Source organism: Ilyonectria robusta (genome assembly GCF_021365365.1).
Source record: "Ilyonectria robusta strain PMI_751 chromosome Unknown BGZ61scaffold_1, whole genome shotgun sequence".
Taxonomy (NCBI): domain Eukaryota; kingdom Fungi; phylum Ascomycota; class Sordariomycetes; order Hypocreales; family Nectriaceae; genus Ilyonectria; species Ilyonectria robusta.
Genome location: NW_025764435.1, coordinates 164,598 through 190,538, shown reverse-complemented (window position 1 = coordinate 190,538; position 25,941 = coordinate 164,598). Strand labels below are relative to the sequence as shown.

At 54.2% G+C, this 25,941-nt stretch overlaps 6 protein-coding genes across 6 annotated transcripts; 1 reads left to right on the top strand and 5 right to left on the bottom strand.

The window, feature by feature from the left end:
- Positions 1-261: 261 nt before the first annotated feature.
- Positions 262-1,673, bottom strand: BGZ61DRAFT_488411 (histidine phosphatase superfamily; the record flags this gene model as incomplete). Its single annotated transcript, XM_046250108.1, has 2 exons — positions 262-1,567; positions 1,618-1,673. 2 exons carry the CDS (start codon positions 1,671-1,673, stop codon positions 262-264), a joined length of 1,362 nt encoding a protein of 453 aa, XP_046111493.1.
- Positions 1,674-3,562: 1,889 nt separating this feature from the next.
- On the bottom strand, positions 3,563-4,528 carry BGZ61DRAFT_338988 (Isochorismatase-like protein; the record flags this gene model as incomplete). The annotated part of the gene is made up of 4 exons (XM_046239185.1): positions 3,563-4,038; positions 4,135-4,282; positions 4,340-4,374; positions 4,453-4,528. The coding sequence occupies 4 exons, from the start codon at positions 4,526-4,528 to the stop codon at positions 3,563-3,565; spliced, it is 735 nt and encodes a 244-aa protein (XP_046111492.1).
- A 2,002-nt stretch (positions 4,529-6,530) lies between these two features.
- BGZ61DRAFT_339093 (uncharacterized protein) lies at positions 6,531-8,255 on the bottom strand (the record flags this gene model as incomplete). Its single annotated transcript, XM_046239196.1, has 2 exons — positions 6,531-7,541; positions 7,668-8,255. The coding sequence occupies 2 exons, from the start codon at positions 8,253-8,255 to the stop codon at positions 6,531-6,533; spliced, it is 1,599 nt and encodes a 532-aa protein (XP_046111491.1).
- Positions 8,256-10,602: 2,347 nt separating this feature from the next.
- BGZ61DRAFT_1376 (uncharacterized protein) lies at positions 10,603-11,337 on the bottom strand. Its single transcript, XM_046237251.1, has one exon. It carries the CDS (start codon positions 11,232-11,234, stop codon positions 10,833-10,835), a length of 402 nt encoding a protein of 133 aa, XP_046111490.1. The 5' UTR covers positions 11,235-11,337; the 3' UTR covers positions 10,603-10,832.
- Positions 11,338-11,927: 590 nt separating this feature from the next.
- On the top strand, positions 11,928-15,376 carry BGZ61DRAFT_338520 (ribosome 60S biogenesis N-terminal-domain-containing protein; the record flags this gene model as incomplete). Its single annotated transcript, XM_046239136.1, has 2 exons — positions 11,928-12,087; positions 12,144-15,376. The coding sequence occupies 2 exons, from the start codon at positions 11,928-11,930 to the stop codon at positions 15,374-15,376; spliced, it is 3,393 nt and encodes a 1,130-aa protein (XP_046111489.1).
- Positions 15,377-16,050: 674 nt separating this feature from the next.
- BGZ61DRAFT_339120 (family 2 glycosyltransferase) lies at positions 16,051-21,763 on the bottom strand (the record flags this gene model as incomplete). Its single annotated transcript, XM_046239198.1, has 3 exons — positions 16,051-16,082; positions 16,141-21,383; positions 21,453-21,763. The coding sequence occupies 3 exons, from the start codon at positions 21,761-21,763 to the stop codon at positions 16,051-16,053; spliced, it is 5,586 nt and encodes a 1,861-aa protein (XP_046111488.1).
- Positions 21,764-25,941: the final 4,178 nt, after the last annotated feature.

The following is a 25,941-nucleotide window of genomic DNA, read 5'->3' as shown; positions in this document are numbered from 1 at the left end:
CTTCGGATAGCGTCTTGCAGGAGTCTTTGCGATAAAAGTGAGGGACTCAATTGGTACCTGCTTCGAAAATATACGTCTATAGAATGTCTATTCGTAGCTCATTATCATGCATGGCCACTCCTTCACAATCACTCCGCCTCTCGAATGTCTCTCTTCTATATATGGATACGCTGCCGAGCTGTACGATCCATTATGTCAAGCCACCACACAAGTGCCATACTGTCTTGGTCCCTTGCGATGCTTTGGAGTAACTCTCCGACTCTAGATGGCGCATTGGTCCCAAAGCCCTCCATTGCGTGCAAACGATAGGCTCTCCACAAAGTCATCCAGCTTGCAGCGTCCATATTTATCTCCGCCACACGTCTTGAGCGGAATCACGCGGTCGTTGATCAACACCCGTACGTATTCGTTAGAATTCCCATTGCACTCCAACTTCTCCACGTACATGCGGGCTCCGAACGGTACAACCCAAGCCGACGAGTAGCCGTGCGCCTTCGGGGCCGACACGATGTGGTTGGTTGGCAGCTTCTGTGTCTCGTTATATAGCCCCATGGCTGAGAAGATGGACACCATGGTGTTGTCGTGGCTGAAATCTGCGTACAGCGCCCTGTCCAGGGGAAACGTCTTGGGCGACGCATCCAGTGTCGTGTTGACAGTTGTGTGGTCAACAACTGGCTGCTTCGTCAATCGAGCGATGAGCTCGTTGACGTACCCAACTCCTTGCGTGGGACCCAAGGGATTGCCGTTTCCATAATCGTAGTACTTATTCACCGAGAGGGAATAGTCGTAGCTTCGCCACTCCGTCTTGGTGAACAAGTCGCAGAATTTTGATCTAGTAGCTGCATCAGCCGTGTTGACTGTGTTAAAAGGACATAGGTCCATCAAGGAGATGGTTTCGGCGTCCGTGACGTTAGCCCCTGGCAGTTTCTTGTTCAGTCGCGCTGTGATAGAAGGAACAAATAGTTGGTTCCAAGTGTCCGAAGCGTCGTCGCCCAGTTTGGAAACCCAACCTTCTTCAAAGGCGGCGCAGTTGCCATGAGACATGGTATTGTTGGACCCGTCGTCTTCTGACACGATCAAGATGTCGCCGATCTGGTCCTCGCCCGACTCTCCTCGAGAGCTATAGAAGCCCTGTGTGAAGTTGTATGAAGACATGACAACCCGGTCGGAACTAGAAGCCCGAATGAAAGGCTCAGACTTTCGAGCGAGCTTCTTGTATCGCTTGTAGAAAGCCTTTCCTGAGTCAACCAGCTGCTCCTGGCCAAATTCAGTGAGGTCGTCAGCTCCAAGGCTGTACACGTAGTCCTTGAGCCATTCGTACCCCTTGCCATACTCGGTGACAGAGCTTTGAATGCGAGTGACAGTAGCATTGTACGTCTCAGTCTTGTGAGCAGTAGGATACCGGGCTCCGTGCCGGGACAAAACTTGGCCAAAGGTGACCTCGCACCCCTTAGGAATGGCCGGGTCTATCTCCGAGGGGACAGCGAACACTGGTGAGTACTGGCCCCATATCCGCGAAATATCGTTGCAGCTCCCATCTATTTTACATTCCGCAGATGAAGCACATCTGCGAGAGTCAGTCAAGAACTTAGACCGGCATTCAAGAAAATAACATACCCAGGATTGATAATGCAACCGATTGCGGTGAAGAAGAGCAATCCAGCAATCGTCATTGTGACAAGTTTCCGTCGTCTTTTCTTCTGCAAATGTGATTGGAGCTCGCCTACTACCTCGTCGCGGACATTTGAACGGTGTAACACTGGACCAACAAAGGTCCGGGGATGAACGTCTTTAAATCCCTCTCGAGGTGGTGCCCCCTTTCCAATGTCACCGAGGAGGCCATCTCCACCTAATGTCCGGGATGGTACGTCCGAAAATGGACGTGGAATCCGTGCCACCTGCCGAAGATCTGGGGATGGCGACCAGGTGCTCTTCAACTTGGCTCCGATGTGACGCCAAAGTCGAACAACGCTAGGGCTTGAAGGAGCGGTTTTCCCAGCGGGATGGGGCAGTCTTTCAGGATAGCCGCTCAGCAGAGGTTGACTGTGATGGTTGACGAGCGGCGCTCGTGAATCCCAGTCTTGCTCATCGTCACTTGGTGTTTCGGGCATTGGAAGCTGCTGGAACGCCATTGAGAACCGAACTGGTGACCGAGCCCTCAAGACTAGACCGGGGGCGGAGATATGATGCTCGTCTTGATGAACTCAGTCTCGGGAAATCGGCAGGTCTGTTCCTGGAGTTGCGAATGCTCGGTGTTGCTCGGTGCATTGATGGGGAAATTAGCGGGAAGGGACCTTTGTTGCTGTGATTCTGCGACAGCCATTCATAGGTCATTTGGGAGACCACGTGCCCCGAGACACGTCGTGCGCCAACAATTTAAATAAGCATTCTACATGGGTTGGCCATCCAGGTATTATAAAAGCTGTCAAGCATATCCAGCGAGATACCCGAGTTGAAATATCAGGTTTCCATCCACAGCCTAACGCAGGCAGCTCCTACTCGGTTTGGCGGTGTGTAAATGCACATGCCTAGGTACGAATTGGAACACTAGCACACGGGTGCTATCCTAGGGTAACTAACACGGGTTTGGTGCGAGTAAGACTTCAAAATCAATTCTGGATCATAGTCATTCAATAGAATCCGCATTTTCTAAAAAAAAAAAAAAAAAAAAAAAAAAAAACTTATGTTTTTGGAGTTATTTTACCGCGCGTTGATCTAGCGATTGCTGCCCAGGCTGTTCAGATAGACCCCTGCATCTGCGTGCGATCAACCAACAGAGCACATCGAGCTGACACAAACCGATTTGCCCTGGTCAGAGCAAGGATCAGAAAGGAACCACTGTCTTGGAAACTGGCAGGGGATAATGCAAAGGTGGAAAGTGAAGCGCTACCCTGCATTGAATAACATTTTACTTGCGGTGGCGTGTGAAGAATGCTGCTGTAACTATTCTAACCTAGAGGATTATAGTACAAGCTATAGTAAAAGCAAATCATTTGAACTCCTTGGCAGATGAAGATGTCTTGACTCGCTTATAGGGTATGATGCAGTATTTTGCAATAACGAATTACTCAACGTACATTTCAATGATGCTGGAACTTCTAAAACCGAGCGATATCAATAAGAGGGTTGAACACTATTCACTTTGTCATTGGGACGAAAATAGAAGACCACCAAGGGCCAAGTCTATGGAGACAAGTAATCTAAACAGTTTCCTCGTTACCTGAACAATACAAAGCGGGTATTAGGAGAAAATGGAATTGATTAATTGCAATGCCATCTGACAATCCTTTGAAGGTTAGCATGTTATATGTTCATTCCATGTGGCCACTTGTACGAATGAAAGTCACTATGCAGGATAAGTTGTGAAGTAGATGCCTATTAGGCTTCGTTTTCAGTGATCTACCTATAATTCTATGCTATGTACTACCCCCTTCCACCGTTTTAGACTGGCCGCGATCCCGCCACTCTCTTTGTTGTTTGAAGATGTGACTCCTCAAATCCAATTTGAGAATCAAGACGGAGGAGTCGAGACCCTAGCCGCCTGTTCCGAAATTCTGCGCGCTTAGATGAGGGTGTCCTCACCGGGCAGGATGGTGCCGTTGGTGACGGCGGCGGCGTGGGTGCGGGCAAGGAAGCCCCAGACGGGGTAGTAGACGTTCAACCAGGGGATGAGCTCCTTGGCACCAGGGGTGTTGCGCCAGTCGCGCATGAGGTCGCAGACAATGGAGAACAGGCTGACAACCTGGACACCGGCGTTGGCCATGCGGTCGTTGGAGATGTCGCGGACGAGAGCAGAGTTGGTGCCAGAGGCCTCGGCGTTGGCCCAGACGGAGTAGCCCTCCTCACGCAGGGACAGAGCCAGGAAGGTGGTGCAGACGTCGGTGGTGATGCCGGCCATGATGATCTGGGTGCGGTTGTACGAGCGGACGGTCTTGCGGAACTCCTCGTTGTCCCAGGCGTTGACCTCACCCTGGCGCTGGACAAGGGGCATGTCGGGGTACATCTCGAGGATCTCACGAGCCAGGGGACCGTTGGGGCCTGTGGGTTAAGGTTAGTCTTCTATGCAGGTACTAACAGCCATGGCGCCTTGGCGTAGCTCCGTCTAGACGCCGGAGTTAAGGTGGTGTTGCATACCTTGGTCGGCAGAGGTGGTCATGACGACGGGGAGATCAAAGACCTTGCCGAGAGCGGCGTGGCCAAGAGCCTGGTCCCGGTAAAGGGTAGGGTCGAAGTCACGGGCGATCTGGTAGAGACCCTCCTGGATATCAACAACGAGCAGGATCTGGGTCATTGTTAGCTCTGTAGTCCATGGCTCAGATGAGATGAGTGGTCAACTTACAGCATTGTCCTTGTCAAGTCGCTCGTACTTGGGGCCTGGTAGAGATGTTAGAAACAAGTTGTTCTAAACCCGAAGCTTGAAATTCTTTAAACGGTGGTCATGTGAGGACGAACCCTTGGGCTTGGTGCTCTTGCCGGCGAGGGCAACGGCCGAGAAGAGGCCGGCAGCGAGGACGGAAGTGAACTTCATTTTCAAGGATGTCGAGGGTTGACTTGAGTTGGAGGAGGTGGATGCTGTGTTGATGATCCAGAATGCCTTGGGAGTGAGTTGAATCAAATGAGGAGTGTTCACGGCCTATATATACTCGCTCGGCTTACAACTTTGTGGCTCAGGAAAAAATTGGGACCCAGCCGTTAGACACAACCGTTGGACCTAGCCATTAGACCCAGCCATTGGGAATATCTCGGGAAGCTTAATTTCCTCTTGCAAAACTCCAATGCAAGCCCGTCGTTATCTCCAGGGCGGCTCGGAGCGGGGGCGTTGGCCAGGTTCGGGGTGGGACGTGGAGCCGTCACAACGCCAAAGTCTCCAATGACGCAGTGGTGTTGACATCTCACCGATGGTTTAGTCAGTATGTCCAATGTGCGAAACCTTGCTCCGGCCGCATAGGCAGAGGCAGGGCCGAGATTGCTTCGGTAGCATGGCCGAGACGGAGCGGGGCGTTGCATGGACAAGGCCTGGAAGCCGGGCGGATGAGTGTCTATTGCTCATCAGTAAAGCCTGGCTTAGTGGTCGTTTGTCAGGATGGTGATCTCTTTCTGAGCCAATGGTGGCGATGGCTGCGAGATGGGCGTGTCCACATGGCAGCGGCCGCCACTACGACGCATGCTACACGTTCGAGCAGTTGCCAAGGAAACTCAAAGGTTTCCAAGAAACTCGCAGGTCCGAATAGAATTCCGGGGTGCTTATGCTTGCATTTGAAATGCTGCCAAGGATCCCAGGTGTAAACTTCGGGACCGGGGAGAGGTTCCTGATGGAGAGGAGCGATGCGGTATACGCTCATCATGACCTCGTTGGGGGCAGCATCCTACTGAGGCCGCAGCTTCGCCGAGGATGCCGGTCTCGGAAACCGACTATGTAACCCAGGTAGGGAAACCACATGCAAATGCTCGGGTAGCGGCGAAGACACCCATGCATATCTCAGCGGGCCTGTGTATGGCTATGGTTCCTGGAAGTAATCACGCAAACTCGACAAGTCAGAAGATTCCGTCGTCATTGGACAAGTAAACAATTGGACAACGTGGAACGGGGCCGCCTATGTTTGAATGCAACTTAGTAACCCACGTCTAAACCCGCAGCCACAGTTATGTAATCCGCAAACCAGATATTGGGTCAGCAAAACTAAGGCTCTCATCCCCTCTCGCGTACCTAGGCATGCACGCATAACAAGGGCGGCTCCGCGAGGTGACCCTGCAACTTGGCAACAATTAGGCCGGTAGAGCAGAGCCGAGTGCCAGCGCCTTCCCGCCAACTCAATCTGAGACGCCCACGCCGTTTGTCTTCTCCGCATTTTCGCAGCTTAGATGAGTTTAGTCAACGTTGGCTTCGCCCGGCCCGCGAAAACCGGCCGTCTGTGCATCGGTAGTGCAGGCCGAGCGATGCATCCATGGATCTGTAAGGGTCCCGTAAGGATCCCCAGCGCTCGCCAAGCCCTGGCCCGTCGATTACATACACTAACACGGTGCAAGCGTAAGCTCTCTGTCAGAACGTGGCATGCTGACTGATAGCCAGACCCTCCCGGCCGCCTTGGTTTATAACATCCTATCCACATCTCTGAGATGCGCTGTAATTATCTGGTATTCATAAAGACAAGGTCCTCCTCATTGATCGTTCCTTGATCAAATCCTAGATCCCACCTAGTCTTTGACAGCCCTCCACAGCCCTGAACAACCCTCAAATATCCCCGTCTGCGCCGCTCTCCCCTCTGGTACCGGGCACTCTCGCGCCTGTCGTTTAAAATCCCAGCCCACCCGGGGCAAATTTTGAAGCAAAAGCCCAACCCGCCCCATCTAACCCATCAAACATGTTCTTCATGACATGTTCCTCATGATTATTTACATTGGTCCAAGCATGCCGCCCCCATAGTCTAGCTATGAGCGGCCCGACACGTCGTATGGTACAGTGGTATCATCAAGTCTGAATGTAGACATTAAACTTGCAAGGGAATTCCAGTAAAAAAAAAAAGAATGCTTCACACAGCAACCCCGACGCTTGTGCGTCGAGTGTAGATGTCGTTCCGCCCGAAAGCGGCGGCCCGAGGAATAAGAGACTCGTCGGCCTTAGTCACCGCAGTGCTGCCGGGAGACCAAGTCGACGGGAATGTGCGGTCGTCATCCGTCTCCCAAGTGGTGACGGTTCCAACCGAATCTGTGCTTTGGCGTCGACCTTGTGACTCGCCCCGCGAGACACACTGGTAGAAGCCATCCTTGCCCGTGACCGGACGGGGAAGGTTGGTGACGGAGTCGAAGCTCACATCACCAGCGCCAGGGAAGAGCCAATTTGACACCCGAGAAAAAGATTTCTTCTTCCTTAGCGGGGGTCGTAGAACAAGAGGTAAAGGAGGCGGGAGGGGTCGGTCATCCCTCCTTGCCCGAGGAGAAGGAGTGTGGGGGCTGGCGGATGCATCGCCGGCCGTCTTGGCTCGGCGATGCGCCTGAACTTGAGGCTTGATCGGGGCCGTGTGTGGGCGATCAATCTCCGAGTTGAGCCGCTCAGCAAAAGATGGAGCCGCAGGTGGTAACGCGGGGATGGAAGGCATCGGCTCCAGGTCTGAGCGGCTGGTTAGCAGATGGGCAACGGGGCTGGGCAAGACGGCGAAAGTCTCACCAGGCATCGTATTGGCCATGGAATGGGCCGTCGTTGGTCTGCTGACGGCGTACAAGCTCTGTCGCTCGATGACTTCGTCGATCTGCTTCTGGAGCTTCTCTACCTCGAGCATCGCACTGGCGACTCGTTCCTTCATGGCATCCACACTCGGCGCCGTGTAGGCTCGGCTTCGGCCGCGAGCCTTGGGTGGAATCAGCGGCGGAATCTCATCCTCGTGTATCGTGAATGGAGAGCTGTCGGTGTCGGTGAGTTGCTTGCGAGGGAAGTGAAACGATGTGGACGAAAAGCTCCTCTGATGCTCGATAGATTGATTTTCGCCGGGTGATTTCTCTGAAAACATTTCGACTGGGTCTGAAGTATACGACGGGGTGGAGTCCTCCGCCGGCCGCTTCACTGACCGGATAGGTGTAAATGGCGACCCGAGTTCCCTCAATGGTGGCCTCTCAGATTGGTCTGGAGTCTTTGGCAGAGAGAGGGTGTCCTCTGACATATTTTCCGTCACGTTCGGGTCGTACACCAGACCGGGCGTGGTGAGCATCTCAAAATGAGGCAGGAGGGGTGAGGGCTGGTTGTTAGGCATGGCGATGCTCAACTCGAGAGGGCGAAACGAGCGACGGCGCAGCGGCTTGGCGGGACGTAGCTTCGAGTTTCGCGAGGGTGTTGGTTCGGGAATCTGGGGAGAGGAAGAACTGATGTGTTGAAAGTTGGAGGGAGCCGAGATGATTGGTCGGCGTGTAGATGAAGATGAAGAGAGTGAAAGGAAGCGCCTCCTCTTGGGTCCAGCATTGCTCCGCGGAGCCTTCTCCAACACATTTCGGTGATGAGAGCCCATCTCTGGCGCAGCCACGGGACGGGGATGGTAAGCGGGTTGGCTGTAAATGATGTCGTCGTGAGGAAGTTTCTCGTCTTGGTCTATCAGCAACTTGTCGTCGCTCAAACTGCCCAAGGGCCACGAAAGGTCGTGTGTAGAAATAGTAGTAAACGAGGACTTACGGCCGGAAGTCTCTTGTGTAGGAGCCAGGGACATGCAGCAGAGGCGGAGCCATGAAGTCCAAGGGGCTTCTGCACCGTGAGCATCGGCGACTGTCATGCTGCGGTAGTTCCGGCGGAGGCGAGGGCTGTCATGCCTAGTCGACCAACAAACGAGAGAAGAAGAAGTGTGTGTGTGTGGGAGAACGACCTGCGATCTGACGCAACAAAAACAGAACAAAATGCAAGGCAAGACAACGCAGCGCAGCGCAAGGCAGAGCGTCGGAGCAGGAACGGGTGGATTAGAGTAATATGTAGTATGAGGTAGCCAGCTCAGCAAGGTCAGGGACTCGGGGGAAAGAATAAAGAAAACAAGGCAGAAAAAGGCGAAGGAGAGGAACGGGATAGGACAGCGCAAACGAGAGCAAAGGAGGGGAAGGGACGGGATAGGATGAGAGTGGTTCCCGTGCAGTTGCGTGCGTGGATGCGTGGATGCGTGGATGCGTGTGTGTGCGTGCAGCTCGATGCAGCGGGCGGAGGAGATGGCGATGGCGGCGGCGGCGGCGGCGGCGAACCAGCAGATATTAGAAGAAAAAAAAGCCAAGGACAATGCAGATGCAGATGCAAATGCAGCAGGCCAGCCCATTTGGCCCATTCGGCGGCCGAGGGCGCACAGCTGCGACGAGACGCCCATTTTTTTTTCTTTCGAGAACGGGCGGCAGCCGGGCATCAAGATGCGATACCAATCGAGTGGACGAGGGCGTCGGATGCCATCATGGCGCAGGTGATGGGCCGGGGTGGTCCGGTGGACGGCCGGCCAGTCGGCGCTTAGAAGACGCCTGTGGATGCGGATGCGACGATGCTAGCGCTGCACACCTCGCCGGGGTGGCCTCTGTAGCAGGTTTCCAGGTTGCCTTCCAGTGTTCCAGTAGAGGTCTGTCGCAGGTCGGCCTTGTAGCAGGTCGCGCCCAGTCCCCAGTACATGCTCCCTCGTAGGCCGTGGTTCGTAGTCTCAGGTTTCGGGCAGGGCGGCGGGAACCCAGCAGAAAGCCCTACTTCGTACAGGGGACAGTATGTACTCCGTAGCTACCTGGACAGTGGGTCGCTCTCTCGAGGAAGAGCGAAGAGGATGCACCTCGCCCAGCGAGTCGATGTCGTGCATCCGTCTTCTCGTCGTCCTCGTCGTCCTCGTCGTCCTGGTTGGCTGACACTATTCACCACTACTCTTAGACGGCGGCGCCCTTTGCCACAGAACCCGCTGGAGGGGGGCGCGAGCGGCGCCGGCATTGGCTGCAGACCCAAGATGACCGGGTCGAGCTCCTTTGTCGAGGCTGTGTGCCGTCACGCTGCCAGACAGAAAAAAAAAAGACAAAGGGCTAACTTAGAGCTTGCTCGTGTTATGTACGGACGAGTCTTGACTCGGTGGGTTGTCACATCCCGCGTGGAGAAAAGAGAGCACAGCGCAGGTAGCTCGAACTCACTCTTGATGACGTCGAGAATCTATGTACGTAGGGCACGACCCAAAATCTCACAGTGCTGCGAACTCTGCACTTCTCGGAACGGCGCAGACCCGCTTCGTACAACGTACAGCAGCTTGCATGGTTTGTGTTTGGTCGGGTGTTTGTTTGGGAGATGCCCGGTGGAACACCCTGCTTCAAGCTCATGTGCACCAGAAAACAAGCTGTCTGTGGGTGTGACAGGCCGTTCCCCAGCTGGAAAAAGCATTGGCTGCCTGGAACCCATTCCCTGACTCTTCTATTTTCCACCTTGTCAGAGAAGCTCGCCAGGGCATCTTGACACTCGCTGCTCCGATGCTTATTAGACCCATGGAAGCTCACACGCGCGCATACTACGTAGTACCGGTACGCTCCTCCTTCGGGTTATTTCCCACCCCGGCTCCTCTCACCCAGTCAGTGGCTTTGTTTATCCCCGGACCTCTGACGTGACATGACAGTTCGATTTCTTTTTTTGGGCTGCACCGCGGGTTTGGCCTCCGCCCCCGGCCCCCCGGTTGATTGGCAGATCGCGCGTTGGAGGAACATGGGCTACCCAGTACATCATCTCCCTACGCCGCTCATCTCCAGGCTCTTGCCAAATCGGTTTGCCGCACGTTTTGGTTGACCCATGTCCATATAACTTGTCGCGACAGGGAGCCTGGCGCGTGGACGGGATCTCCTATTGAAACATGCGACGTTCAACCACCGCCTGTCTCTCCGTATTTTATGCGCTTCTCTGCAGCCGTGCCGTCCCTGCCCTAATTTCCGTTTTAGGCAGGGCGCCTCGTCCCATGGCGTGTCTCTCATCTGGAAACGGCATCTCTTGTTGTTTCATGAATCCCGGAACGGGTTCAGGTTCACCAAACCGTGAGCCCCAGTGATGTCACCTAGCGGGTGCGAGAACCGAAACATATGCACCGAAGTAAGTGGGGGATGCCAACACCACGATGCTTGTCCTTTGTTCCTGTAGTTCTCAGGGTCCTTAGGCGCTGACGCATAATTTCAAATAATAATAGCAAAAAATCCGCCTTGCCTTCTCCGAATACAACCATCTTGGTCGTGTTGTTATTGTCTTGTTATTATCAAGCTCATTCGTGTCAGCCGCAGTGATGGCTTCCACGTAGGTGGTGCTGCGCCCTCATTTTGTCTCAAAAAAGCCAACTGTGAGGTTTTCATTGGATTGTCCCCGAATTCCCGCTTACTCACAACCTGTCAACCTTTGCCCTAACATGCCATTGAGTGGTACGCATCATGTAGGAGCGCACACAACCACGTAGAGTAAAAACTGGAGCCGGGCAAGTGGCACAGTCGAGGGGGCTACGATTGTGGGAATCCAAGGGCTTCTCGAACTTGAAGTCGATACTGCCCTCCCTCACCCAGGCCAGATAGACCGCGTACCATCCCCACCAACGGGCGATGGTGAGAAAGAAGAACCGTCTCTTGACGTACCCTTTTGTGTGGTGACTCGTGCTGATCGACGGACGGTCCGCTCCCGTCCTGCTTCTCCCAGTAAGGATGCTGGAGGTGTCACTGCAGGAGACGGTAGACACCACCCAGCACAGAACTGAGTCGTGGTGGAGGGCCTCAAGACCCTCCATACTCATGATGGAGGTGCCCCTGACTTTGCCTCCCGTCTAAGAATAGTCGCCTTTTCCAACAGACCTGCTGAGACCTGGGTCCAAGCAAGGATGGTATCGGTACTGTTGAAGAACCGGGACCGGGAGCATGGATCGTGGAGGCCAAGGAGCACGTGGAGGCCGCCATCATCACATGCCGCACATGCGGGCTGCAGCTCGTTTCTGTACTGCTTCTAGCGCATCGTCGCTGAAAACTGTTAGTAACTTAACACGAGGTGGCGATGCTCTTCGCCATCTACCATCCGCCGGAGGAGAGGTCAAAGGCCAAGGGCGCAGTTTTGAGGATGGATGGCAACTTGTCTCAGTCCCCCACCCACGTGAAGGCGTAGACTTCATCCCAAAAGCAATTCGCCTCGTTTCATTGCTGACAGGCGGTTGTGGCGCAACTGCCGGTACTCGAGGGCTTGCTCATGCTCTCAGCCGCAGCTTCAGCACATGCGGGGCTGTCTGCAGGTGGCTCGGTTAGACCTGCACTTTCTCGTTCAATGTTTTGCGCCCGGATTAACACATGTCCCGGAGACCCCACAGCTCAGTCCGCCTTCGCCTAGTCGGGAAGGCGGGACAGCGGTCGGCCATGGCAATATTCCAAAATCTCAAAGAAGTTCATCGCCAAAAAGCTCCAAGCAGATCCAAGTCGCGCCAAGCTGCCAGGTCCTCAGCATGGTTAAACGGATCTCCAACGAGGGCGAAGATGGCGCCACTGCCTACCGGAAGCGTCAAAAGGTCGTCCATGAGGCCCCCACAAGTGAGGAGGTTTACTCGGCCGACCAATTGCGCAATCTCCTCACCTTCGACCAAGACTTGCGCAACGCGAGACATGGTATGTCTGTATCCAATGCCTGGACAATCGCAGAAGCTAAACCCCGCTCTCTATAGGGCTTCAATCCTTCAAGGGCCTCCTCGACAAGATAGTCTCCGACGATGGAGATCGAAGAACGAACATGGAAATTCTGCAACAGTACCTCGAAGCAGTCAAGCCCAGGGACACCTCGGAAGATGCTGTCTTCCTCACCGACATCATGGAGATGTGGTCCTTTGCCGCGCAGGTCGGAAACGAGGGAGTCATGTCAGCGGTTGCCGTCGTCCTAGCCTTGATTCTCCAGGCCGTCTCGGGGTCGCTTCACCTCGTCCGTCATGGACTCGGAATCTGCCAGACCATCATCCAGGAACGTCAACTCAAGTCGCTTTCCAAGAACCTTTCTTCGGACAAGAACAAGGGTTTCATTCTTTCGCCTACCTTGCGCATGCTGCGTGAGGCTGTATGCCTCGATGGCGGTGCCTATGCCAAGCGAATCTTCCGAGCCCGAAATTTCACATTGACGTCCCTTGGAAGAAACTTGGAAATCGGGCATGTAGGAGATGGCCCAGAGGAGGTGCGAAAAGCGTCGGTGAGAACCAACGCGGTTCGTTTCTTCTTGAGCCTCCTAAAGTACCTTCATTCAGACGGCAGAAAGGAGCTTTTGACACAAAAGGAGCTCTTGTCCCATCTGACTTTTATGCTCAAGAGTGATCCTCCTCATCTGGTCATGGAGATCCTGGAGTCCTTGAAAGCCCATGTGTTGATGGACGACAAGGTCCCCCGAGAGGTCAAGTTCAGGAGCTTTAACACCAAGACTCTCATGCGAATTTTGGCCCTACACACCTACTCTGGTGACAGCGATGCCGCAGATGAAGCCTCTACCGTGAGCTACAAGGCCCACAGGTTCCTCATATATGTGTGCACCAACCCTAGCGCAGGCGTGCTCTATCCTTCCACGGGCCTGTATCCCAAGGAGTCAGATGATGAACCTGCTGGACAAAACGCATCTGGTGGCGCGGACGGTGCCTTCTTGACAGACAAGTACAAGGACGATGTCCCCGTCTACAACTTTGTCCTAGCTGAGTTTGCTCAAAAGCTTCGCCCTTGGTCTAGCTTGAAGCACAGCGAGCTGCTGGTGGCCATCTTTACTGCTGCTCCCGAACTCACCTACAAGTACTTCCTCAACAATCGATCTTTCACTTTCGAACCGAAACTCTCCATGACTTGGATCGGCTATGCCGCATTCTTGTTCAACACTATGAGAATTCCTCTCCCGACCCGCTTTGGAGACCGGGTACGCTCTGCCAAAGCCCCCCCTCCTACCTCGATCCTCCTTGACAACCTCATTCCGCTGCCCATCAACCAAAAGGTCCTCATCCGGTGCCTGTCTACCAAGTCCCACCTCACATCATTCTTTGCTACAAGAATCCTCATCGTGGCTCTTGAGAAACTGACTGAGGCTCTAAAAATGCATGACGAAGCATCAAAGTCTAAGAGCAACAACTGGACTGAGGCTCGTCGACGGCTGATAGATGCTTTTTGTCAACGAATTCCCGACATGAAGGAGATTGTTCGATCGTACAAGGGTATTCCCGCGGAGAGCATCCTTCACAGAACCATGGCCAGCCGCTTGCTGCGCCTTTATTACGAAGTCATCCCCCAAGTGGCTCTTGCTGCCAACTTTGACGTCTCCCCTTTCTTTACAGAAGTTCTCAACAAACTCAACCAGGAAACCGAAAAGCCTGAGGATGAATCACTGCTTGTCATGGAGCTGGAGAACTTGGTGTCCATCGCTAGCTACTCTCCTGGTATGCGATGGTTCTCGAAGATCGATAACCTCGTCGATGGAGCAGCGGCTTCCCCTTACACAGCTCTTGTGCGGATATTATCTGGAAAGAACCGAGAGCTCCCATTCCATCAACTCAAGCAAGTCCTCGGCGCAGTCGCTGTAGAGAACCAGTTGGTTACGAAAGCGGCTTTGCTCACACCTTTGTACGAGGCACTTCAGAGCACGATGTCCGAGGTGAAGGCCAGCCATATGGAAAAGATTTGGTCATTTGTGGACAACTGCATCAACCGCTGCGCTTCCTCTCCAATCAAGTATCTTGACTTGATGGAGACGTACCTGAAGGAAGGGGGTGTAGCTTCTTCGAGGGGCGCAGCCACCTTGCTTAACGTGACAATGGTTGAGCAACTGTCTTACTTCTTGGCCTCAGCTAAGCCCGACGAGCAAGCTTCTCTTGCAAAATTCCTATCCATCTACTTCAACGCGTCATACAGCCTGAAGCATGCGAAGCCAGTCACCAAGGCTTTATACAAGCGGGTGACCGAGCAATTTCCTAAGACAGTCAAGTTGAAGAGTCTCAGGAAAGCGGACAAGTCTGATATTGCAAGCGAAGACGATGAAATGGCTGATGCAGAGGACGGCGTTGGCAAGAATAACAAGGAAGGCTCGACATTGGATCTCTCCAAATTGGAAGAGATGCTGCATGTACCGTACCCGGAGAAAGAGGACAACGCCGCTTTGGTCAAGTGGACAACCAAAAACGTCGAGGACTTGGTAGAAGATGGTTGGGCAGCAGCTTTGATCCGACTTCTTTTGTCGACTCACATCAGCATCCGAAAGGAGGCCTTCACCAACATTCTCAAGATGGCCGCCAAGATCAAGGAGTCGTCGTATGAGGAAAAGGACCAGGTCTGGCTTTTGCTCTGCGAGCTGGCTGAATCCTCCAGGTCCCAGGTTGACATTGGCCTCGTACCCTCAGCCTTCCCGGCGTTCGCGATCCACGCCTTGGACGTGCTCAAGAACCCTCTGCACCCGCTCTACTCCAAGATCAACTCCTTCCTCACCCGCAGCCCCATGTGGTCCCTCGAGAAGCTACCCATGGCCCATGATATCCTCCACGGCGAGCCCTCTGAGGACGACAAGTACTACACCGAGATTACCTGGCTGCTCGTCTACCTCCTCGACAGCCTCCGGGCCCCCTTTGACCTCGGCGTCTTCCACAAGAAGCGCTGGTTTGAGAAGATCCTCGTCCTCGGTGGAAACCCGTACCTGCGTCTCAACCTGCGCACCCGCGTACTGAGACTGCTCTATCGTGCCACTTGCATCGAAGGCGGCAGCACGACGCTCATCACCCGCTTTGGCATCCTCAGCTGGCTCGATGCCCAACGCGCTGCGTGTGAGGCCGCCGACGAAGCCGATGTCGTCAGCGCCTTGATGAGGAGGGTTTGGGAGACGTGCGATCAGGAGAAGGTTACGGCGTGGAGCAAGGGCGGTGTGAAAAAGCTACTAGCGAATTTGGCATAGAGATTGAAGGAAAAGGGTTTCTGGATCGATAGATAGGCAGTATCATGATAATATACCCGGCGTTGCCATCCCACCTGATCAGCCCATCGAGTGACATTTTATCTTGGTGACGGGGACGGTTAACCACCTACCACTTTCCGGAGTTCATCGATCATCACGACAGATGCACGTCTGCTTCCCACAGAGTCTCCCTGTACGGAACAGCTCCTACGTAGATGGCAGGGTCACACTCACCGTTCTCTTTTTTACATGTCTAGGGGCAATGTGAAGACTTCAAAGTCAATTCAAGCTTCTTCGTACATTATTATGTACAATCACTAAGACATCCTTCTAACTCTTCCCCCCAAGCAAAAAACACCGGAAAACAAACAAACTTGAGAAAAGCTAAGACACCCCATCGCAGATTCAGATCCCAAATACCCCAGCCACTTCACTTCCTTAAGTAGTAGCTCCCGGAAATATTACGATGTTTGTAGATGAAGTTTGAGGGCCTGTTCAACGGCCCGGCAAAACAAGAAACGCAAGCGACATCCCCCAAGACTTCGGCACGAGCAATAAGTCATCCTTAATTTTTGGTGTCCTGTCTACTCCGCCGGGATGAAAACAAAAACTTGCAACTAGCATTAGGAGAGCAGGTTGCGACTGCTTGCACTGATGGTCATTTCATATGCCATTTATAGTTGGCCAGAGAGGAGCGCCTCGGTAGCTGCGGGATTCAGTTAGTAAACTGTAGAAACAGAACAATAATGGGAATCAAGACATACCAGAATTAATGTACGCTCTCTTAGCGTCCAGAGGAACACCAAAGCGCTTCTCAAGCTCCTGCTTGATGCCCTTCTTGGTGACGGTCATCAAGTCAGCCGTCTTAAGGATGTCGCGAATCTCAGCGAGCAATGCGTCATCACTTGGCAGGCCGACCATATCCTCAGGCGAGAAGAACTGAGATCCGCCGAATTGACTGGCGCGGTTCCCAGGCATCTCGGAGTGAGCAAAGGACATGCGAGACATGTTGCGGTCACCCGCATGATGCATCGGGGGGGCGAAGCCAGCGGTTGAGCCCGGGCGGCTGGCCTGGTAGCCACCATACTCGGACATGGCACCCTGAGCCTTGGTGGCATAGCTGTAACCAGAGATCTCGGAGCGGACGTCGTCGCGAGCGGTCTGAGTCTCCCACAGCTCTGCCTGGTACTCCTCCCACTTCTTGCGAGGAATAGAGGCGGGATCAAATTTGCCCTCGTCACTGATAACAACCTTCTTACCGCTTTCACCAGCGACGACACGAGTGTTACCCCAGTTGAAGTCGTCCATGTTCCAGAAAGAGTACAGAGGGAGACCAAAACCGAAGACAGGAATAGCCAGGATGTAAAGAATCATCCAGCCAACCATCTCCCACTTACGGCGCAGGATGAAGATGATTGCTTGCAGACCGTAGATGGCAGCGAGCAAGATAAAAGACGTGACAGGTACCACACTGGGATTGTCAATGACAAGGTAGATCATGTAGACAATGTAAGCCACGATAACGGGCTGGACAATGGTACTGAGCAAGTCGATGAAGATGACGAAACGCATACTGAAGCAGCAGAAACCGCAGAGCTGCGCCATGGGGATGAGCTCGACCAAGTTGTGCACAGTAGAGTTGATCCAGCGACGACGTTGAGAAAGGAAGACAGCCCATGAATCAGGAGCAATGGTCCAAGCGTGCGCGTTGAAAAGGTACTTAGTCTTATACTTGGAGTGATACTTGAGGAGCAGCGTCGTGAGATATCGATCCTCACCCAGATGCAACAGGTTCTTCATGTGGAGGGTATCGACTCGGATGGTTGAGTAGTCGTCGACAATCTCACGGCTGACGAAGAGGGGCTTTCCAGTCTCGGCAGCACGGATTCGGTACATGGAGAAACAACCGGGCAAACAGGTGACGGAGCCGAACAAACTCTCGAAGGCCTTGGACAAGTTGTGGGAAATCCAGTACTCGTAGACCTGGATCATGGTGATGAACGAAGCCTTAGCGTTAGTCAGGGCCGTTTCACCACAGCAGGCGATGAGTCGAGTGTCATCCAAGAAGGCGGAAACCATGCGGGTAGCTGAGTCGGGAGCAACAACGGTATCGGCATCAATCTGGAGCATGTATTCGTAGAAGGTCGGGTTGACACCGATAATGTTGCGAATCTGGTGGTACATCTCAAGTTCGAGAGGGCTCATGGCAAGGTTGTAGTGAACACGGTTGAGGAATCGCATGAGAACCATCTGAGAGTCTCGCTTACCACGGTTACCGGGACGAGAGACCTCAGAGGGCTTGCCGACCTTGACAATGACCATAAAGGGAACAATGTGGCCCTGAACCTCATACAGACCAGAGTAGACCTTGCCCATGTTGTGTTGCTTCAAACCCTCGCCGAGCGACTCGAAGCTCAATGGCTCGGGGTCAACGGTTTCAGAGACACCAAGAATGTCGAGGACGATGCGGGGTGTGGGCCTGTCGTTACCCTGACCAATAATCATACCATCACAGACCATGATCAGAAGCTTGCGCTTATCATCATACTTCATTCGGGCAGCTGAGTCCATGGCACGGCGGAGAGAGTCCTCGTCTTCAGTATATGCAGGAATCATACACATGACGAATTTGTCGAGGTTCTCAGGCACGTTCTTGCCTCCAAACTGGAGGGCTGCGAGGAACTTGAAAGCGATAACGGAGGCCAGCATGATGGAAATAGCGAGAATGAAGTAAGTGGAAAACTGACAGCGAATCGAGTTTCGCGTATCGACGTCACCGACATAGAACAGGTTGTTGAGACATGTCTCCATGCGGGCCTTGGCGGCATCGTCCAGATCAAGCGCATTCCAGTACTTGCTGATGTCGCCACCAGCCCTGGACTGGAAGAGTTGCGTGACGGAGTCGGCCATGAAGTTGGTGTCAGCGGTATTGCTGGGAAGGGTTTTGCCAGTCTTGGTTCGCATCCTGCGACCACCAGTGAGGTAGGTAGTCAAATCGTAGACACGGCTTCCCATGATGGCTATCGCTTGCTGCTTCTTGGCCAGCTTCTTGACGTAGCTGGGGGTGTAGCCAATTCTACCCTTCATGTAGTTGGCCTTTAAGAACGTCATTTGCTCGAAGTACCAATCGGGTCTGCTGTCGTTGGTGTAATACCGGAAGTCGTGATATGTGGCAGTGAGATCATCTACAGAGACAACAGAGGCCGAACCAGTGATGTTGGTGCTCTTGTAATCCAAAGTGACTTCTGGGCGCACAGAGCCATCCTTGCCCTGGCAAAGCGCTGAAACCTGAACGGGAAACAGAGAGCTCACATCGAGGCCAGCATAATCGGTGAGATCGCTAACTTCAATGTAGGGGGGATAGTGCCTCGGTGCGTAAGAACCAATGTCGAAAACGTAGCCACGGATTGAGAGATACGCGCCGCCGCTACCTTTCTCGCCGTCATAAGACGACAGTTCGGAGGCACTGTAGACGTGTTGTGTTGGGCAAAGGAGTAACGGGAATCCAACCATGAAAAAGGCAACGAAGACACACATGAACCAGATGAGCATGTTGATGGCCAGCTTCTCTCTCCAAGCAACACGAACATCCTTTCGAGGCATTCGTCCCATCCATCGGATGAGGAAATCAGGTACGAACCAGGTCATCAAGTAGACAATGAAGACCCATCGCTTTCGGCTAGGCTTGTCCTTGTACACCTCGATCTCCTCGAGGTTCTTTTCATTACCGCGCTCGGCCATTTGCTCTCGGGTGTCAAGGTTCTTGAACATGTCACCACCGCCGAAGGCAGAAACACCAGCCTCGGATCGAGTGTCGTCATTGAAGTAGCCGTTCTTTCCCTTTTCGCCATACATCAGTGGCGTGTTGCCGCCAGAAATGAGGCGCTCTTTGGAGGCGCCGAAGGCAGCCTGATCTCCCGGGGTCATGCCATCACCAGCGTCAGAAGAGAAGCCGAAACGGCCAGAGATAGAGCCACCGTCAATGAGTTGTGCGACTTCCATCCAGCAACGTTCGCTGAGGAAGACGCCAGTAGCACCAACCCGAACTTCATTGTTGGGCCATTGCTTCTCCTCAATAACCATTTCAGCGCGCTCTCGTTCGCTGCCAACAAGGATCGTCTCAGCATCAGCCATGCCAAGGAACTCGCCGAACGGCAAGAACAGACTGAAATCCGCTGATCGAAGTCTCTGGCTGATTTCAGCGATACCAAATGTCTGCACCTGCGTGCGAACACACTTGCTATCAAATTGGTTGGCAATGCGTCGGTCGTTGGGTTTCAAGCAAAAGACGAAATAAGCGTTCGTGCCGGGGTCAGTGACAGCCTTTTGAACGTTTTCCAAGGAGGAAAGGAATTGCCCTGAAGCACCCTGGTCAATGCCAATCTTGGTGTTCTTTCGCGACTCGCCAGCTTGGCTTGTTTGTTCCAAATCGTCCATTGCATCTTGCTGCTGGCGACGGAAGGCAGTGTTGGGTCGTGCGGTGCGATGCGTCTTGCGAGACATGACACTGGGGGCTCGCATGGGCTTCGAGCTGACGGTGGCCTGCATGACAGCGGTACGCTCGTGGGGGTGAGTGACAGTCTGCAAAGCCTCTTGGCCGAAGAGCCTGGCAACAAACTCGCTCTTGGTCCCATTAATCATGTTCAGGAGATCGCCAGAAATAATCTCTCCATTCTCCTCAATTAAGCCCTTGATGGGGTATTCGACCTCACCAGCAAAGTGCTTAACAACGAATGAGGCAGCAGTATTCTCAGTCATAAAGTTGCTACCAGGGAGCTTGGCAGTGGCGGAACCAACATCGATAGCAGGGTTCTTACCCTCGAAGCGCTTTCGCAGGCTTTCAAGGAGTTGCATATCGGATCGGTTACGCCGAGTTTGGTCATCCAAAATGCTAAGGAGACCGTTACCGGGCTTCAAGATACCACGGACAGCGTCCGAATTATCAAAGTAGCTGGTGGCAGGAACACTGACCTCCTCAGACTCGAGCATATCGGCCTTGCGGTCGAAGAAGTTCTGAAGAGCGAGATTGTAAACCGCCTCAGTAGCAGCATTGTTAAGCAGCTGGTCCAGAGCAGACCCGGTGGAAGTTTGCTGGGCGAAGCCAGGGAAATCAACAATGGATACAGTGTTCGCAATGGACTCCTCGGCAGCACACAGCCTCTGGTTGATGGTCTCGATAATCCAAGCCACGAGCAGCGAGTAGAGAGTGCGGGCGAGCTCGCCAGCGTGAGCTCGAGCTCCATTAGGATCAAGCATGACAGTGACGCGCTCCTTGTGAAGCATCTTGGTCTTGTAACCCAGAGTCGTCTGAAGCTCGCCGGCGCCCACTCCAAGGAAGGCGGCAACTATAGCGAGCACATCCTTGTTCTTGACAGCAGTAATAGTTTGGCCGCCCTCATGGGAGAAACCACCGCTGTCATCGCCAGCGACACTGGTGGAGCTGGAAGTCTCGAACTCAAGTTGACCAATGTGAAGGATACTAGCAAGCATTTGACAAATCTCGGCAATCTCAGCGCGAGGGAACTCAAGCTTCCTCAAAGCGTTCTTAAAGACTTGGAAGCCATCAGCGTCATTGATTCCGACCTTGAGCTGAGTGGGATGGCCGAGGTACTTCCAGCGCTTCTGGGGACCACCGGCATTGCCAGAGGCTCCGTCCAGACCGAGATGAGCCTTCTCGGCTTCGCTGGTGCCAGCAAGGAGGTAGTAGAGAACGTGGAAGTTGCGCTCTCCGGTGGGGACATCGGCGATACGGCTTCGCTCCAATCGATGGTCAAGCAGCTTACCACCGATTAGGATAGGGTTGGTGGTGGCAGATGTGTCATATTGAAGTTCGTAAAACAGACCAGCCTTAGAAGCAGTGGCAGTTGTGGCAGTCTTGGTCGTGGTCAGGGTGTCAAAGACGTAGGCGGCCAGTGAAAGCTTGGTTGAAAGGGGAGTCGATGACTTGTTGAGAAGGGCCGTGAGAAGATGAGCCCGAATGGTGGATTTACCAGAGCCAGATTCGCCGCTGCGGGTTGTTGGTTAGCTTGTGGCCGGGATTGTCAACGTCGCGAGAGGGTTCACGGTATCAACTTACAGAAAGACGACAGCCTGGTTCTCAGATCGGTGGCCCAGTCTCAACCAGGCGCGTTCGGCCATCTCTTCGGCACCGGCCATGGCGCTTCCCTCCTTGCCGCCATCGGGGCCTTTGGTGGAAGACGTGTAGGTGTTGAGGGAGATCAAGGCGTGGGAGGAGAGTCGAGCGGTGGGGTGGGAGACATGGAAGCGACTAGCGAGGTGAGCCGTGAGGTGCGTATCGGATTGGAGATGGGCTGGGAGCGAGGGCAGCGAAGGTTGAGTGTGAGCCCCTCCGCTGGTGCCTCCCAAGTGTGGCAGGCTCATGGCCATGGCGATCAAGACGCCAACGGGTGGCTCTCGGGCGATTAAGGGCTCGTCGAGCAATCGATCAGTGGCGGTGGATGAGTGGTGATGAGATCCGAAAAAAGAGATGGTCGTCGTCGTAGGACTGGCGTCGGAGCTGTCAAGGGCCCAGGAGCCAGCAGAAGCGAATGCAGGACGCACTAGGAACGAGGGTGAAGGGCGCGGGTTGACAAAACGAGCGTCAGGAAGGGAGGAAGAAACACGCGAGAGGAAAAGGTGAGGCTTGAGGATGCAAGGCCTTCACCAGGTCGGGTTGACTTGACGATGGTGTAACTAACTGTCCGCCAAACAGGCCTGAGAAAGGGGATTTGTTTTCTTGGAACCGAACACATGCCGCGGGCTTCGATTTTCGGTACGGCGGGCGGGACAGACCAGTAGCGCACCGCCTCAGCACACGACATTCAGTGCTATGTTTGTCCCACGGCATAAAGAGTACGAGCTTTTGGGGGCCCGACACAACCACCAACACATAGCCACACTGTGGACCCGCGCCTTGGCTTCGGGCCTCGAGTCTGAGTCGGGAGCGCTGGCACCTCCAGAAACTCGCTGGGACTCGCTGTGACTCGCTACAAGGCATTGGAGGCGCTACGGGCTGGGGCTGGGAGCCGGGAGCTGTGCGCAATGATGTCGTGAGCGGCGATCCAGGTTGCTTGTTGGGCTATTATGAGGAGCGCGGCAGCGGCTTGCTGAAAGAAAGCACACTGTACGCGTCTCAATTGAGTTGGTCAGCGCACGCCACATTCCTGTTATTCGCGGTTCATTCTTTCAACGATTCCGCCCGTCAGCGGCGACCGCGTCGAGGCGGTATGCTCGTGATGGATACCCAGCACGCAGCAGGCAGTCACTCATGAATCCAATATTACGCCTGCGAGTCCGTATAATCCTTAGGCGAGGCCGATGGGGCTGGTGATCATGGACTCTTTCGTACCCGTTAGTGGCTGGCCCCAAGAAATCACCCTGGACCCGAGCCACCCACCGGATGTTACCCGCATGGCCAACACAGGATACGACGGGTCATGCAAAATGCTTGTTTACTACCTACCTATGTAGCTGTTTATCCTGCATTCGTGCCTCATATAGCACATTACTTATGGCACGCTCCCTCTGCCACCACTACGGAGGGCCCTTTCAAAGTCTTGTCCATCCGGAAGGGAAATAACGCTACTAAGTCAGCCAAGGGTTAGTACACTAAGTACTTCCTGATTTCCATGAGCCCTAAAGGATAGCAGGTTACAGCACACCAGCGACCGCTAGATCTTGGTCAACAGCGCCTACTACCCCTGAAGTTACAGCAGCCGTAGCAGATAACTTGACGAGCTTGTAACAGCCTTATGTATCTCAGGTATCCGACAGGGATAAGTGGATGTGGCGTTACTACATGTGCTTGGACAAGATTTGAAAGAGCCCTCCGCACAACTACGTACATACTACGTAGGTAGATGCTACGTACGTCAATGGATCCTTGCCAGCAGGTCTCACTGGTGGACACGGTCTTCACGGGCTCCGAGATCAGCAGCGTTGGTTGTGAAGTTAACGGCGGTTTGTTGTCAGGTAGAGTGATGTCTGATGGATCTAAAGAGATCTAGCCAGGGGCTCGAGCAACAGGCGTGAGGTTCATAACGAGATGGAAGTGGACGATGGGACAGCCGTTGATGTTGGACAATCCAGCCCTAGACATGGCGCGGGCACGCATGATATGGTCCAGGTTCCAGACACACGAATTGGTTATTTCCCCTCCGGCTTTGGGTGAACTCTACTGGACGGGTTATCAAAGTATTCGAGACAAGATGACAGGCTCCGACTGGTTCCTCGCTGAGATAGCAACCAAGCGCAACACCGTATTGCACGCGATCCATGCCATCCGAAGCCACTCATCCGTTGTAGTTTCGCTCCGGACCTTTCGGACGACACGAACGGGAGCGAAAAGGAAATTTTTCCCATTCATGGGGGCTAGCAAGTGATGAGCAGCCGGATGAGCGGTCCATCCCCCTGTGGTAATCTCCTGGCAAGGGGCCCTCCAACAGACTCCACTGCCGGCAGGGCCGCGACGGCATAACCCCGTCCAGTTCAAATTGGCCTGCCTGTCACTTCAGCACATCCTCGCCTCGATCGGCGACGGGCCCTGCGATCCCTTTACAAGCTTCTGGAATGCTTTGATGGGAATGCTAGTGCCGGGCTCGAAGGTGACCCAAGTTCCTTGATTTTATTTTAGGGACATCGGCCTGTGGAGGTCAAAGGCCCTCCCTTCTGGTTTCTCCACGATAGCCTAGGCTTTCATGCCTTGCAAGGTATGGTGCTTGTGGAAGGGCACAGTGGAAATGTCCGAGACAATGGCTCATCTGTGGTCGAGACATGAGACCACGGCTTGGAAATTCTCAGCTTCGCTTTGCCCCAGTCTCAGTTCTGCTACCCATCACCGACCGACTACAGGTCAACGCTAATTAGGGACAAGCGGCTGAAATCGATCGCCCGCGGGCTTGGCGTAGCTGGCCCAGGTTGTTCCAGCTGGGGCTCAGGTCCTGTCCAGCTGGGCGCGCCAGACGCGACCGCCACCAAACAGGCATGGTGGGCATGAGAGAGCACACTACGTACAGTGACAGACTGGGGGCGGGAACCAGCAAAGAAAGGGGACGTACTCACAGAATGTGATATGAACTCCAGATGTGCAGCACGGGTGTGGGAGCGAAAAAAGAATAAAAGAGGATGATCTGGTGGAGCAGATCCCGTCCGCGTGCACTTTGAACGAAGCAGGAGAAGTGGCTTTCCCAGGGTACTTGATACAAACCAGGTTTTTGGCTTTCGGTGGTGACGTGTTGTTGTTGCTCGCTCGGCTGCATATCACGAAAAGAGAAAACAACAAGAAAAAAAAGTATCCATCAGTCCACGCACCCATCAAAACCCATCACATCCTCCAGGGCGTTAGGGGGAACCCAATGCACACCGGCTGCGCTCCAGGAGACTACTGCACGGTGGGAGCCCGCCCTGGCAGTGCTGGCCTGCGAGTGCTCTGGACAGTGGGCAATATCTGGTGGTGTGCTCTCCATCGGTACGGTACGGTCCAGTGCTAGCACGCTGTATGGATTGCTCTGCGTATCGGCTTGCATGGATAGGAGACCAGTCGCGGCCAGGATTGGACGTGCAACAGAGGCCACGTCCCAGAATAATCCACGTATCCACGCAGCCAACAGGGGCTAAGGCCTGTCGTGGCTGGCATATGCCAGCAGGAGAAAAGACCACCAGATCAGAGACTGAGGGCGGCTGCGTTGGTTGAGTTGCATCCAAGATATGCGTATTCAACAGTCTGGCCGGCACAGCCTCCTCCAACCCACTGGCTCGCAGTCATGGATACGAACGGGATGGAGTGACAGCCCGAAAAAGAAGCGGCATTTGACCTGCTCACGCAAAGTCCATGCAGCCGGCGCCGGCCAGTTCGCCGCTGGGCTCGTATTTGGCCACACACGTCCCACGGCTTCCCAGCAGCGTTCCCAGGCCAGTGTCCACACGCCCACACCATCATCACCCAGCCTGACACCCTCAGGCTCGCCCCCTTGCCCCTACCGCTCACCCGCTGTTCCAAGTTTAGACACGGCGGTACAGTGTGAGTGGCTCCCGCCCCAGGAGGTCACTAGCCTGCTGGCAGCTCCGACGCTGGGTGGCTCGCGCTGGCACACGCTGGCACACAGCTCGCACAGGCCTTGCTCCCCCCCGTAGGATCGGGCCATCCACCGACCGCCCCGCAAAGCCCCCTAGGGCGCCGGCCCCCCGCCCTGGTGCTAAAAAGATGGGCCGTTGGCCCTGAATTCCTGCGCGGCTGCGTCCCTTCGTCCGCCGGACACAGTGCGCTATCCGCACGGCCATCATCTCAGGGACCGTCTCTGGGGCATGCTGCCTCTTTTCGCCAGGGCCTAGTCGCTTCTTCAACACCTGGAAAGCGTTTGTCGTGATCTGGGCTTGTCTTTTTTCTCTCTATCCTCAAGCCTCATCGGCCGGCCTCACTCGCTTTGGTCGTGTTTCTTCAATCGTTAATCCCCTCTTCATCTAATCCCCTTCACTGACGCCTTCGTGACGCCTTCACTATCGAAAAGGAGGGTCGCGTTGCCGAGCGACCATTCTTTCGTTCTCACCACCACCAGCCCGACAGACCC